The sequence below is a fragment of the Canis lupus genome, chromosome 3, assembly GCF_048164855.1.
Source record: "Canis lupus baileyi chromosome 3, mCanLup2.hap1, whole genome shotgun sequence".
NCBI classification, from domain to species: domain Eukaryota; kingdom Metazoa; phylum Chordata; class Mammalia; order Carnivora; family Canidae; genus Canis; species Canis lupus.
The window spans coordinates 32,777,958-32,792,372 of record NC_132840.1 but is presented as its reverse complement, the minus strand read 5'-3'; the positions used below and the strand labels follow the sequence as shown (position 1 = coordinate 32,792,372).

At 55.0% G+C, this 14,415-nt stretch overlaps 2 protein-coding genes and 1 pseudogene across 13 annotated transcripts in view; 1 reads left to right on the top strand and 2 right to left on the bottom strand.

The window, feature by feature from the left end:
• The window catches only part of SAMD11 (sterile alpha motif domain containing 11), a 56,547-nt gene extending 52,900 nt beyond the window's left edge, over positions 1 to 3,647 (top strand). For all 11 annotated transcript variants that reach the window (XM_072820224.1, XM_072820222.1, XM_072820220.1 and 8 more), the window contains one exon: positions 74 to 3,647. In XM_072820224.1, the coding sequence (XP_072676325.1) occupies positions 74 to 319 (246 nt within the window). In that variant the 3' untranslated portion in view covers positions 320 to 3,647. The remainder of the gene's footprint in view (positions 1 to 73) is intronic.
• On the bottom strand, positions 787 to 14,370 carry NOC2L (NOC2 like nucleolar associated transcriptional repressor). 2 transcript variants are annotated; one of them, XM_072820228.1, is made up of 19 exons: positions 14,251 to 14,370; positions 13,948 to 14,100; positions 11,829 to 12,003; positions 11,617 to 11,739; positions 10,821 to 10,941; positions 10,644 to 10,734; positions 9,757 to 9,835; positions 9,518 to 9,628; positions 9,004 to 9,117; positions 8,096 to 8,284; positions 7,688 to 7,827; positions 6,727 to 6,838; positions 4,986 to 5,099; positions 4,507 to 4,608; positions 3,105 to 3,248; positions 2,881 to 2,994; positions 1,870 to 2,005; positions 1,380 to 1,496; positions 787 to 1,074 (listed from the first exon to the last, which is right to left on the bottom strand). In XM_072820228.1, exons 1-19 carry the CDS (start codon positions 14,274 to 14,276, stop codon positions 968 to 970), a joined length of 2,268 nt encoding a protein of 755 aa, XP_072676329.1. In that variant the 5' UTR covers positions 14,277 to 14,370; the 3' UTR covers positions 787 to 967. The 2 variants fall into 2 exon arrangements, with proteins under 2 accessions (XP_072676329.1, XP_072676330.1); XM_072820229.1 differs by having other exon boundaries at positions 10,821 to 10,938.
• LOC140630307 (small ribosomal subunit protein uS14-like) lies at positions 13,004 to 13,284 on the bottom strand (annotated as a pseudogene).
• Positions 14,371 to 14,415: the final 45 nt, after the last annotated feature.

The following is a 14,415-nucleotide window of genomic DNA, read 5'->3' as shown; positions in this document are numbered from 1 at the left end:
AATGGTGGGTCAGCACAAAGGCTCTTTATGGCTGCAAGCCAACAGGCCCCCACCCAGGCCCATCTCTCCACAGGTGGCCAAGCGCCTAGGCCGAGTCTTCTACATGGCCAGCTTCCCTGTGGCTTTGCCGCTGCAGCCACCAACACTGCGGGCCCCAGAGCGGGAGCTCACCTCTGGGGAGCAGTCCCTGTCCCCAACGATGGCCCCCTCCCCCTATGCAGGTGGCCACCCCCCTGCTGGCCGAGCCTCACCTAAGCAAGAGAATGGAACTGTGGCTCTGCTCCCAGGGCCTGCAGACCCTCCCCAGCCTCTGTGCTGAACTGGTGGGTGAGCCACCTTGATCCTGAAGCCCTTCAGTGCCAGCAGCTCTGATGCAAAACACCCACCCTACTGCATAATTTTGTTTTGGCTTTGGATGCAAAAACACAAGTTTTTAAGCGGAAAATGTGACTTAAGAGGAAAAATTTCTAGAACTTTCTGGGGGTGGCAGTAGAGCCAGGTACAGAGAGCCCGGGGACTCTGCATCCTGGGTACCTGCAGACAAAAACCAAAGAATGACAAAGGAAGGAGAGGAGGCATGTCAGGCCACCCTGGCCTTGGCCTTGCCTATTAGCTCTGTCTGGGACTGGGACTGCTCTTCTCCAGGGTTTCAGCAGCCTGCCATTGGGTGAGAGGTTAGGGCAGGGTCCCACTCCAGCTTCTCTCAACTGTGGGGTGCAGTGGTAGACAGATTCTACAGTGCTGGTTTCTATCCCCATAGCCACCCCTCCAGGGATCTGCACAGGGTTCAGTACTTTCTGGTCTTTCATGTTGTAAAAACAGCCCCATCCACCATCTACTGCCCTTACCCCATGGCACGCGTCCTGCCTGACCTCTGGGCCAGCCAAGAAGCCACATTCCCCCCCGACTGCCTGATGAGGTAGGAACACTGCACAGCAGTTCCCACAGGTCCCCAGGCTGGCACCCCTCAGTCCTCCTCAGACAGCTGGAGATCCTGCAACTCATCCTCTGGTCCCTGGGCCAGCCGCCACAGCTCCTGGTCATCCAGGCCCACCTCTGTGTCTGGGCTTCCATCTGCAGGAAAAGACCGAGGCTACATAAATTCTGCTTTATCGGGAAGAAGCCAGCCTTAGAGATTACTCATCACTAATTAATCACAGTCCTAATAAATTTATTGGTGCTGCTGTTACTGGCTGCCAGAGCCAGTGGGAACAGAGCAGCTGGCCTGGCATCCCCAAGGAGGGGTGTGGGCCCAGCCTAGAGCCATACTCCCACCCAATGGCCCTGCCTATCCACTCACCTAAGCCCATGACAGCCTTGGGCTCCTGGAAAGATTCAAAGGGCCACAGCACCACTCCTCACCTCCAGGAAACACTTACCTTTTGAACTGCTGACTTCTTGGCTGCTACAGCTGCCATCTTCTTCATCTTCCTCATCTTCTTCCTCTTCCTCCTCCTCCTTTACCCTCTGCCAAGCTCCTGGGGACCCAGGCTTCCCTGGGGACCAAGGAAAAAGAGCCCATGGGAGTAGGCCCACCAGCTAATGCATACTAGGTGCAGCTAATGCGGGAGGGTGGGGCAAGCTCACAACCCCACACCCACCCATCTTCTCCTCAGGCCACCTTTGGGCAGGTGGAGAGGATTCACAAGTTCCCAGCAAGGAGTGGGAGCAAGGGAACAAGGTCTGGGGACACATGTCCTAATTCCAGGAGGCCCTCACCCCAAGACAAGCAGAATTGGTGGTAGGAGGGGCATAGCAAAAGTGAGCAGTGAGGTGGGAGCCAGCGCCCGCTCTCCTGGTTCCAGGAGGTGTGCAAGGAAGCCTTCTAAGTCCGCCTTCCCCTTACCCAGAAAGAGCTCAGGACCCTACCTCTCTCTGAGAAGTCCACAGTACTATCTTCCTCATCACTGTGCAGATCAAAGAGGTCTTTAAATTCCACTCTGTCTTCATTCTTACGGTCTCCCACCTTCCGCCGCTTTATCACTGGCAAGTTCAAATCTTCCAGCTGGAAGGATCCAGAACCAGAGGAGGAGATGAGGGTGGTCAAGGTGGCTCTGAGAGCCTACGCTAGCCCAGTCCCCAACTTGTCCTGTCTTAGCCCTAGGCCTGACCTCCATCTTAAGGCTTAGCCCACAACCACAGCAAGAACCCTGACCACAACTACGGTCTTCCTCTCCCTCACATTCCCAAAGACCAACTCTATCCAAACCCACCGTCCCATTCCCTTGTTCCCTTTAAGCCTTGCCTCCCAACCGGTCCTCCACTTTTTATAGCCAACTCTTGGTCGGCATCACCAGGTAGGACTCCTGGACAGCTGTCCTGCTAGGCAGGTGAGGAGGCTCCAGCCACACACTGGCTGAAGACCAGCTGCAATCCCTCCCTTTTCTGGCTCCCAGAAATAGCAAACATCAGCACAAGGACACAGTCACAGGCATGCCACTCAGCATGAAGCTGTTCCCTCAAGTCACACTGTCCCACACAGGCCAGGCCCAGACTTATAGAGGCATAGCCCCTCCTACACCTCCTTTCCCACCCTCCTGTTGTCCATGGGCTGGCCTGGGTAACAGGGTCAGTCCAGCCACTCCCACCCCCCAAGTCCCTAGCCAGTCCAGCCTCCAGTGACCTCCTGCTGAAGGCCCTAAGAGAAGCCCCCCGATTACTCTGCTCGGCACAACATCTGTCCCTTCAGAGCAGCCACAGGACAGGCTGCAGCTGGGAACAGGCCCCAACCATCAGCTGACCTCATCCCTGGCACTGTCCCTTCCCACAAGCCGCCTTCCCCAGTCTGGTCTTAAAGATACAGCCAGAGAGCTAGATCTTTATCTTCAAACAAACCAGTGGTGATGCCCACCCCCCAGCAAACATTCCCTGCAGACATACCCGCTCTTTGCCACTGATCTCCAGCTGGATCTCTCGCTCCCTCAGCTTCCGCCACTGGTTGTAGTATTTGGTGAGAGGGGTTCCCTCCTCTCGGGTCTGCTTCTCCCAGGTATCCTGTGGGGAGAGGATCAGGATCATGTCCCATTCTGCACAAACCTCCAAAGCCCAGCTCTGTGCTGACTGGTGCCCTCAGGCAATGCCGCCTTCCCCAGCTCCCAACTCACCACTGCATGCAGGTCAGCCACACTGAAGGAGGCCCCCTGGCGGCGGCTGCAGATGTACTCCGCATTTTCCTGCACCTTCTCCAGCAGCTGGCGCAGCTGCCTGCAGTAGTTGGCCACCTTGCACTCACGGAGGAAGGATTTCAGCTGCAGAAGGGAGGGAGGGCTCAGTCAAGGTCCAGATGCAGGGATGCTCTGCACCACACCATCTGCCAGGGTCACACAGGACCCCAAGGAGATAATGGAGAAGCAGGAAACATGGGTTCGTGTGTCTCACGGCCCTAGTGCACATGTCCTGGCACCCTAGCCAGGAGTGCTAGTGCACACACCTGGGGAGTGAGGCCCAAGTGCACACACCAGAATGTGAGAGGCAGGGGCCACATGAGCTCTGTTGCCTGGGCCTGTGATAGCTGGAGAGCAGATGGCCCATCCCACAGGCCATGCAGAGGCATGGGTGGCAGCAGTGGGGCAGCATGGGTCTACACTCTAGGTCAAATCCCACCTTTGGCCTGTCTCTGTAAATAAAGTTGTATTTGTACATGTCCATACTCATTTACTTACGTGTTTCTGTGGGGGTTTTGTATATCAACGGGGAGACCTGAGCAGTTACGAGAAATCAAGTGACTGTAAAGTCTTGAATACTTATCATTTGACTCTACCAAAACAGTTTGCTGAGCCTTGTTCCAGACTATGATCCCTGGACCTAGAGTCCAGAAATAAAGCCTTGCACTCAGCCACACCCATGTCTGGATGGGGCTCTGAGCCAGGTGAGCAGCCCCACCCCTACTCACTAAGCAGACCTACAATTGTGGGGGCTGGTTCTGCCCACCAGGGTCAGACAGGGACAGGCTGTGCCACCTGACCCGTCCTATGACAGGCACCTGCCCCTTTAAGATGGGAAACATCTGGTCTAAAAGCAAATGGACACTCCCAGAGAGGCCCAGAAGGGACTTCTGAGAGAAGGGACGCCTACTCCACTCTTGTATCACCTGAAGGAAAGTTGAGACAGGGTCTGTGATGGGGCTGACTGGGCTTCCACCCAGGGCCACCTGGGAAAGCCTAGAGTCAGGAAACCAGTCTGACTCGGCCCACTCCAGCCCAACTACCCCTAGGGTAGACCTCTTAGCCAGTCTGGTCCCTGGACTATGGCAGACCTGGGGTGGAGCTGGCAAGTCCTAGGGCCCCTGCTGACTTACCTGGGCCAGCCCCACCCCTAAAGATCCACACCCCTATGTTCATACTTCCCATGTTGAGGCAGTGCCAACATGGAGGCCTCAGGTTAGACTCTGCTCCTGGCCCCTTACGTAAATGGGGAGCCGAGCCCACTAAGACAGTCTAGCCTGCTAACAAAGCAGGCCATCTAGTGATCTGGGCAGGGAAGGGGGAACCAGACAGTGGTACACACCTGCAGCACGGCAGGCAGTGCTAGTTCAGGGAATGCAATGCTGTGGGCCTGGCTGTGCAGGTACTCCAGGATGAGGTCATACAGCTGCTCCACCAGGCCATCCTGAGACAGCAGGGAAGAAAGGGGAATGTCAGGGGAGACGGAAGCTCAGTGACCTTCCAAAGCAGGCCAGTATGTCAGCTCACTCTCCAGGGTGGAAATCAGAGGATGTGACTCCACAGCCTCCCCACAAGCCACACTCACACTGAGTGTGTGAGCCACTGAGTGTGGCTGAGGCCAGGGAACACTGCTTTCTCCACCCCAAGACACCCATGAAGATCCACACAAATTCTGGAGGGCAGTGAGCTCCCTCGTGTCCACACACCTCTAACTGCTGTCACCCCATACACAGACCCTAATGCCCTATGACATCTACCTGTGACCTCTACCCAAGGCATTTCTCCAAGCCCCTCCACAGAAGGCCTGGAGGCTGGCCTCACCCGGTATGCCTTCTCCTGCAGGTTGACTTTGGACAGCTTCAGGATCACCATGAAGTTGATGGGCTTGGAGCTCATGCGCCCCGGCCTCCTGTTGAAGTCGACCTGCTGGAAAACCTGTCCCAAGGCCACATCAGCTTGGCCTGCTGTAGCTCATGCCCCACTATACCGCACACTCCACCCATACACTGGTTCCTTAGGGACCCATTTTGGAACCAGGGACAAGCAGCCATATGCAGCGCCAGTCCTGTGGCCCCACAGACTCCCTGCCTTCCAGAGCTCTGGCCTCCAAGGGAATCACTTCATTCCACAGTGGAGTTCTCTGGAATGAAGTGGGACCGATGGGGGCAGGAACAGGAGCACACACACCCTGACTCTCTCCTAAAACTAAACCAAGAAACTTTAAGCATCAGTGTCAGGAGATCATTCCTGTACACACAGCCACTGTCACTACAACATCCTCATCCATGACTGCATCCCTGAGGTCTGGTGCCAACCCCAGGGCTGCATCCCTGGGAGTAACACACCAACGGACAGGGGGTCTCCGATAAAGCCCTAAAGAGCTTCCACTCCCTCACCCTCAAGAGACCACAAGCTGCATTCACCGACCTCCGCCCTTGGAGAAGCCCACCCTCAGGTCCAAAGGCTGAAGGCTGCCCTGTGGCAGCAGAGTGGGAGCCATACCTGGCCCCTCCTCACCACCCTCTCACAGGGGTGATCCAGGATGTTGTTCTGAGGGGGAACAGGTAGCTGATGCTGAAGATACCAGAGCCGGGATGAGGTTTCCCAGCTGGGCTCAGCACAACCCCGGACAGAAAGCACTGTAACTGTTGTAACAACAAAGTGTTTTCCTAGGGGGGGCACTGCCCTTTCTCTATTTCTCTAGCCTGACTGCTCTCAACCCCCTTTCCACCCACCCAGGAAGGGAAAGGCAGAAATTCCCTGGAGGCAGAGAGCTTTGCTTCAGCCTCTGTAACTTGTTTTCTCTGGAAAGGAGAGGCCTACATGCCTGGGGGTCAAAAGGACATGCCAAGTAGGGCTGAGGCACACAGAGGCCGGGATCAGTACAAAAGCCAAGTAAAATTAAAAGAAGAAATCAGAATAGGAACCCTCTGGAGACTGCTTTCTCTCCCCTACCTGGTAAGGAGACACAAAGAACAGCCCTGGCTACACTGAGCCCACCCCTATCCAGCCCATGTGGTGAACAGGGACACTAACACCTCTCTAGGTCTAGAGTGGGCTGGGGCCTAACCCCTAGTGGATTTCTGGGCTTTAGTCCACAACCTTTCCCTACCTGAGCTATATGCACGTGTGGGCATACAAGGACACACTCACATGTGTGTACACGCAGATCAACGCATACACACAGATGCACACAGGAGTGTGCAGGAAAAGAAATACAGCTTTGGAATCATTTCTAGGCTTCTGGCCGAGCTCTCCTGCTCACTGTTACAGACCAGAAAGACCCAAGCAGTGTTAAAACCAGCACCCTCAGGCCAGCCCTGCAGAGCAGCCTGTTCTCCCTGCCACTCTGGCCTACCAACACACAGCACCAGCTTGGGCAGGTAGCAAGGCACTGCACTCAACAATGTCCTGACAAAACCTGCTCTACAAATGCAAAAAGCAGCACTCTGGAAGGTTACATGCATCTCAGAACAGATGGTCTCCATACAGCAAGAAGTGCCTCCAAGAACAGCACAGAGGCATTGTACCACCCCACCCCAGGTGACAGGCACCCTCTCACCTCCAGTATGAAGGGCAGCACTGGGATGAAGGTGCCAGTGCTCTCCGAGAGCAACGTCAGAGCGCGTACACAGTGCATGCGCAGGGGATAGAAGCGGGCAGTGGGGACCAGCCTGGGGGCACGTGGGAAAGCAGAGGTGAGCAGAGGCCTGGGCCTCAGAGACCCCACAAATCAGCCTCACCCTCCTGACCTGGCTGCCCATGACTCATTCCAACCCTTGGGGTTCTAATCTTAGGAAGGGGCCCTCTTGTCAATTTCTCTCAGAGTCAGAGGGACACCTGCCCTTTCTGATTCCTCTAGACACAACAAAGCAGAACAAAAGGCCCTGACTGAAATTCTAGTCTTAAGGCCCTGCCTCCTCACTATTTCACCGGGATGAGGAAACACCCCAACTGACTTTTCACTTCATTTTAATACAGGATGGTGGCAAAGGGAGATGGTTCGTTCATTCAAGGCTTGCTTTCTTCCCTGCCCCTACTTTCAAAGTCCCCCCTTCAGGAGCTCAGGGGCAATCCCTCCCAGCCAACAAAGGCAGCCACCCAACCACAGGCAGCTCCTCCAATCTCTGTCCCCACTGACCACAGCTTAGTAGTCACAACTTAAATGTGGCACATCATACCAGATATGCTCTGTCCAAGAACCCCATGGTAATAAACCCAAGTTCCTTTCAAATTGCACAGTCTTTCCTACCCAGCATCACCCAGAATGCATGAGTCTGGGGCATTCTCCCATGCAGGGCACTGGGCCACAGACACCACCACCCCCTGTCCTTCCTCAGGCACTGTCAAATAGCAGATCCCAGGGCCCAGGGATTGGCCAGACACTCCTGGGGACTTAGCTCTGCCTGGCCCTCCAGAATGCCTCCCTGCATAGCCCTGACTCTGACCCCCACAACTGCCCGGGTAGCCCTGGCCCTGGCCTCCTCTGGCCCTCAGTGCAGCCCTGCCCACCCCTGACTCACTTGATGCAGCCAATTACCACTTGGGAGAGGGGATAGATCAAGGGCTGGAGAGCTTCACTCGGGCAGACAGTGCTGAGAGCGCGGCACCAGAGGTAGAGGCAGTGCACGAATTGCCAGTTGTACACGGACTGGTAGGTCTCCTGGGCACAGAGGGAAGTCCATCTCCAAATCAGCTCAGGGGTCCTGGAGAGGCCCAGCCCTTCCTCACCCACCCTGTGCACAGGGTCCCAGGTAGCAGCAACACTGTGCCCACCTACCCAAACTCCCCACCCCCCACCCTCAGAGACGTCCCCACCTTCCATCTGTTGCCAAAGCCCCCACCAGCAAGGGCCCTGACCCCACCAGGGTGCTGGGTTGTCTCTCCTAAGAGATGGGAGGCTTCCTCCCCCAACAAGCCCAATCACACACCTTCTTGCGTGTGGTCATGGCATTACGCAGATGGATGGCAAGCTGGCGGATATAGAGGAAGGCGTGCTGATAGGCAATGCCAGTGTCCAGGGCAAGCAGCTCGATCAGGGTCCGCTGCATGAAGTTGATGAAGGGCAGGGTGCTGGGGGAGGTGAATTTGCAGTTCCTCACGTATGTGATGTACATTTGCTGCCAGAAAAGTTGCAGTCAGAGCCACCAGAGCTCCCAGGGCCATATGTACCCACCACTCAGCTCAAAGCCACCACCAGATACTTGGGCCTTTCCCTCAGAGCTACTGCAGGAACCACAGTCTGGCCATGGCCATGTCTGCTGAGACCCCCTCCTCCTATAGCACCTGTTCCTAGGGCCCCCTGCTGCTGCTACTCAGCCTCCACAGGTGTCCACTCACCAATCTCATGTACTAAGTCTGCAGTCCTATAGGGAAGGTGGAGTGTCAAGGAAGCTGCAGCATGAATAACTGCAGGAAGAGGCCAGGACACCACAGAGGGACTGGGGATGAGGGTGGTAAAAAAAGCTCTAGCTATGTGCCAGGCCTATCTGGGAATTTCTAGAGGGACTCCATGTGGGACAGGCCACCCCAGGCTTGCAGGCAGGCAGCAAGGTCCCCATCCCTCTACACACCTGATGTCCTCAGCCACTGAGGAGAGAGCTACGCAGAGCAGTCCATGTGCAGCTCCTGGGGGCCAAGAGTTCCCATCCCTGTCACTGTTCCCAACTTCTCAGGGAGGAAACTATGATGATGGTGTGGGTCATCCCAGGGCCGTGGTGCCAACAAGGGGCGCTGACCACAAAAGCAGCTCCCCAGCCCTCAGGCCAAGACTTTCCACCAGACCCTGATGGACACAGACTCGGAGGCACTGGAGGCAAGAGCCTTGGGCCTGCGTTACCTTGAGGATGGGACTCAGGAAGACTTCCTTCTTGTGCCGGCAGACCCTGACGAGGACCAGGAAGGCCAGTACACGCAATGTCTCTTCACCTGTACTCCACAGGACCACCATCCTCTGCAAAAGGTGTGACATCACTGCCTGCCCCAGCCTCCCCAAGGCTGTCAGAGGCCCCGGTGGTCAAGGCTAGGAGACAGCCCTTCCCAAAGCACCTCAGTAGAGAACCAGTCAGAGCTCAAATAGGGAGTAACAAAAATGTAGAACAGAGCACACTCTTTCCCCACAGCAGTACCACAAAAACATGTTACACACAGATCCAGGAACATACGTTATAAAGAAGAGCATGTCTCACTGCAGTTCTCAGCAGAAACATCAGAAAGCTGCCACCTTACGTGACTGGTCTTGCAACCCCAAGAATAGAGAGCTGATAGAGGCGGAGGCCAAACAAGGGGCAAGGTGGGGATGGGCGCCGATGCCACCTCCACCCTAACACCAACACGGGAAGGGAACTGCACACCTTGAGCAGCATGCGGCACTGCTTCGGAAAGGTCAAGTAGTACAGCACAGAGCTGCTGATGTGCTGGAGCACAGCTGCCGCTACCGTCGTCTCCGTTATGCAGGCCACCAGCTGGGGAAGCAGAAGAGGTCTATGAGGCCCAACACCCAGTCACATCTGGGCAACAAGGAAGGACCGGACCACCAGATGTGGCCAGGCCTTGTGGGACCCAGCAGGCCCTCTCCCCATTGTAACTGCACCTGTATAACTGAGCTCAGGTAAACCCTGATGTCCAGCCGGAGCTTCCCCCACAGTAGGCTGCTGGACGGCTGCAGCACCCTGCAGAGAGACCAAACCCACCCCATCTGAGTGAACCCTGTTCTCCCAGTGCAACGGTCCCCTTCACACAAAAGCCCATGCCTGGCCAATGCCAGCACCACCTTCCCAAGGTCTGTCAGTTTCCCTGCCCCTTTCAAACAGGGCTACCTCCACCAAGCCATACCCTCCTGATCACTAGTCCAACTCTGGCAGCTTCCACCAAACACAGATCCTCGTGTCCCCAGTTGTGCCACTGCCCCCTGCCTCCCTTACAGGTGGTAACAGCAGGACCCTTCCCTGGTGTCTAGCGCAATCTGACCTTTTGTGCCCTTACTACCTCCTAGTCATGTGGCTCTATGACCCTCCCAGGCAAATATCCCTCCCATTTTACCCATCTGCTGCTCTTCTCTCCCCTCTGAAGACTTTCCATAGCCTCTTCTCAAATTCACCTACTTACAAGCACACACAATGACCAGAGCAAACAGAAGGAAGTGAACAAAACATTCATTTAAAGAGAGAAAAATAGCAAAGAAAACAGCATCCTGATCTATAAAAGTAGTGGTGCAAAGTCAAGCACACACTCTGGGCCCCAGAAGAATTATGGGTAAGGAATTTACCTTCTCACAAAGAAAAGGAAAAAAAAGACAAAACCACCCAATTGGCCATGAGTGCCCACCCTCTCCCAGGAACTCTGCAAAGGGCCTGGCTCCATCTTCAACATCCTTCCATCCTGGCTGGGTCTAGAGAGGGCCACTATATCACAAAGCCTCTGCCTTCCCTAATGTGGGGGGCCTGACCATGCCCCTCTACCTCCCCTCTTCCCTCTCACCTACTACTGTCCTTGGTGGCTTTTCCAAACAGCAACTTCTGGAGATAGCCAAAGAGATCTCTGATGCAGAAGGTGACCAGGGCGTTGAACACTGCAACAAGGAAACTACAGATGCTATTCACAGGACAAAAGGTAGAACAAAAAGCCACTATCCCACATCCCCTTGCCCCAACTCACCAGCACTGTCCGTGACCTGGAATCTGCTGGCTTCAGCACCTTCCTGGTCTCCTTGGGTGGTGACCACAGCAGCTCGGAATGCCTGCACAACTTCGTGGAACAGCTTTGGAGTGAGGTGCTGCTAAAGGGGTTAAGAGGACCCAGAATGTTGGGGGAGCAACCAGCTGTGTCAGACAGAGTGAGAGGCAACCAGAGTTCCAGAAACCTGCTCTATGAGAGAAAAGCATCCCTTGCCCACATTCTGAGACATAGAGCAGAGGTGGAGGCAGTGTTACGGAGCCACAAGCAAGGAAGAGAAAAAGGAGTCCAGAATCTTCTTGGAAGGGCAGGGAGCCTGGCTCAGGGCCACAGGGGAAAGGCTAAGGGTTCCAGATCTTCATGGTGGCCTGTGACAAGTAGTACCTAGGATTCTCCCTTCCGTCCTTTCCTTTTCTTGCAAAACCAATGCAGAACCCTTCAAAGAAGGGCTCTGGCTCCACTAAGACACAGAAACTATGTTCTGCCCACGATGGCACTCAGGTAACAGGGAGCCTGAGAGAGAAACCGAGAGAGAGAGAGAGCAAGAGCCCCTAGGATCTCTAAACAAAGGAGAGCATGTAATCCTGGAGCCTCTCAGCATAAAGAAAGAACTATGTGAGATTCCCTGGTGCTCAATAGGAGTCCAGCGCCCGTGCTCAGAGACGGGCTCCTCCCACCTACCTCCTCGCAACTGCACAGATCCAAGCGTCTGAAATGAGCCCAGGGCAGATTCCTAAAGTGGGGGGAGTCCAGCTGCCCACCCCATGCCACTTCTCACCTTTGCTGCCTGCTTCCACCTCTCAACCATTGCAAGGGTCACGGGAACAGAATCCCTTTTCTTCCCCTTCAGCCCTCCAGGGACTCCATCCTCATCTGCATCTTCCTCCTCCACACTTGCTTCCTGCACCAGATACAGAGGGCTGGGCTGAAGCAGGATGAAAAGGCCCTAAGTATGCCCTTGCCCCCACCCAACTCTGCCTAGGCCCTCACTTCCAGCGTGTCTGGCAGAGAGTGGAGCTGTTCTTCTTCATCCTCAGTGGTGTCTGAATCACTAAAGTTCAGCAGGCTCTGGTCGTTCTCCTGCAGGAACTTGTAGAACTCAGGGTCTTTGTCCTTCAGCCGTGAGAGCTGGTCCTTATGCTCAGATGCTTGACCTTTCCGCCGGCTGAGAAAGTGAGTGTCGTCAAAGTACAACAGACAGGCACAGCTCACAGAGATGGGGGAAGTGGGGTGAGGCTTCCTGTCCTCCACACTTAAGCCTCCCAGGCTCCACAGAGAAGCTACGGGGCTTGATCTGCTTGCTCCACAACAACTATCAACAACCAAGGCAGGGGGATTTCCAGGGATAAGTTTTCAGCAGATCCCCCACTCCCCTAAACTCCAGACTTATATACTCAACAGTCTCTCTATATACATTTCAACACCTGTGTTTTTTTTTTTATTTTATTTATTTATTTATTTACGATAGTCACACACACACACAGAGAGGCAGAGACATAGGCAGAAGGAGAAGCAGGCTCCATGCACCGGGAGCCTGACGTGGGATTCGATCCTGGGTCTCCAGGATCGCGCCCTGGGCCAAAGGCAGGCGCTAAACCGCTGCGCCACCCAGGGATCCCAACACCTGTGTTTCAACCCCATCACATCCAACACCAAACTTGTGGTTCTCCCAAACTTGCTCTGCCAGCACCCTGCTCCATCTCAGGTGCTGGTAATCTTGCCTTTCCAGGGACTCAAGGGAAGACAAGCTCTATCTTTCATACCCAGCATGCAAAGTGCCACGATATCTCATCAGTAAAAAAAAAAAATCCTTCAAATTCCCTCATGTTTCCTCCTAAACCAGCACCATCTCTCAAGTGTCCCAATTACCATAGTTTCTGTCTCCCTATCTCGGTACTGACCATCTCCAACCTATTCTCAAAACACCCCTTTGTGTTGTGTCCTGTGACATCACTTCACAGGTTTAAACCCTGAGATAACTTCCCATTTTACCTGCACGTCTTACAGATGACCTGCGAGATCTGACTCCATCACCATCTCTCCAGGTTCCTCTTCTACTACTCTTCCTCCCACTTCTCAGACACACACTTCTGTGCAGACCTACCCCCACCTTAGGAGCTTGGCTGTTCCTTTTTTTTTTTTTTTTTTTTTGCATAATTGGAGTGTTTTTATTTTATGTACAATGAGTCGGCATCAAAGTAGGTATCTTGGACATCTGCAGTTAAGGTAGGTATCTTGGATGACCCATTCAAGGAAGTTCACTTAATCCAACTTAATGAAGCCTATATCCTTGGCATACTGACGGAAACACTGGCGGCACATGTTGAGGCTGTATTTCCGGATCAGACCGTGCCAGTCCGAACAGACGGCAAGAACGAGAGCCCTGGCCTAACTTCCTCGGGTGGCTCCAGTAGAGCTGCTGGTGACCCATCTTGCTCTTTCGGATGCAACGAGGCAAAAGCAGCTTGGCCGTTCCTGATCCGTGAAACACCAAAGCATTCTTCCCCTGTGTGGCTTCCAAAACCCCTCAGGATTCTGTTCAGTGAGCATCTCCTCCAAGGGCCGCCTCCACCAAACACAACAGGCGCCCCCAACGTGCTCCCTACTCACCTAACCCCTCGTGTTATTCTTCGCTGTTTGCCACACTTATCTCTTCTAACCTACGATACCTATGATTCACCCGAATCATAGGTGAATGCCTGAGCTCTTCCAAACATTGCTATTCACTAACACATGCCCACCACCTAAAATAAGGTTTGCCGGGCGCCCGGGGAGGCTCAGTTAAGTCTCCGACTCTTGCCTTCGACTCGGATGGTGCTCTCAGGGTAGATAGAGGGCTCGGCGCTCTCAAGCAGGGAGTCGACCTGAGAGTCTCTCTTCCTCTCCCTCCGCGCCGCCCTCCCGCCCCCCCCCGCGCTCTCTCAATTTTTTAAAAAAGTAACAAAAAACGCTCGTCCGCGAACAAGACCTCAGCAAACGCTGGATGAGGGAATGAATAAGCCCAAGGGTCTGGGCTGGGGGAGGGGGTCGGAGGTCAACATTCATGCGATGGGGTGGGCCAGGAGAAGGGCTTGCTTTACGGACGTGCCACCGGAGCCGCTCCCCTCACCTGGACCAGGGGCTCCCGCCCAGCCCATCCAGGCTCCGGTCGGCTCCACACGCGGCCCGCGTCTCTACTTCTGGGGCTCCTTCGGGCTCCGACTCAGACTCAGAATCAAAGCCCGAAGCCAAGAACTCGTCCACCGTCAGTTCTGCCAGGCGCCTGCAGGTTACAACGCCGGTGTCAGGACTCCCCGCCATCCCGGTTTGCCCCAGCCTTGCTGCCCCAGGAACACGGAGACGCTCAATCAGAGCCTCTTTGGATATAAGCACCCACCGGAAGGCCGAATTGGTCCTCAGACCCCCAGCTTACCGCTTTCTACCCCGCGCCGCCGCCATTACTGCAAGCCCGCAGCGTGGGCCCCACTTCCGGCCCCAGAATGCTGTGCGTTAGCCGCACTTCCTCCGGGCCGGCCCCGCCCCCGGCCCCGCCCCACCGCGCCCCACTGGTGGCTCTAAGTTTCTCCAATCGTGACTC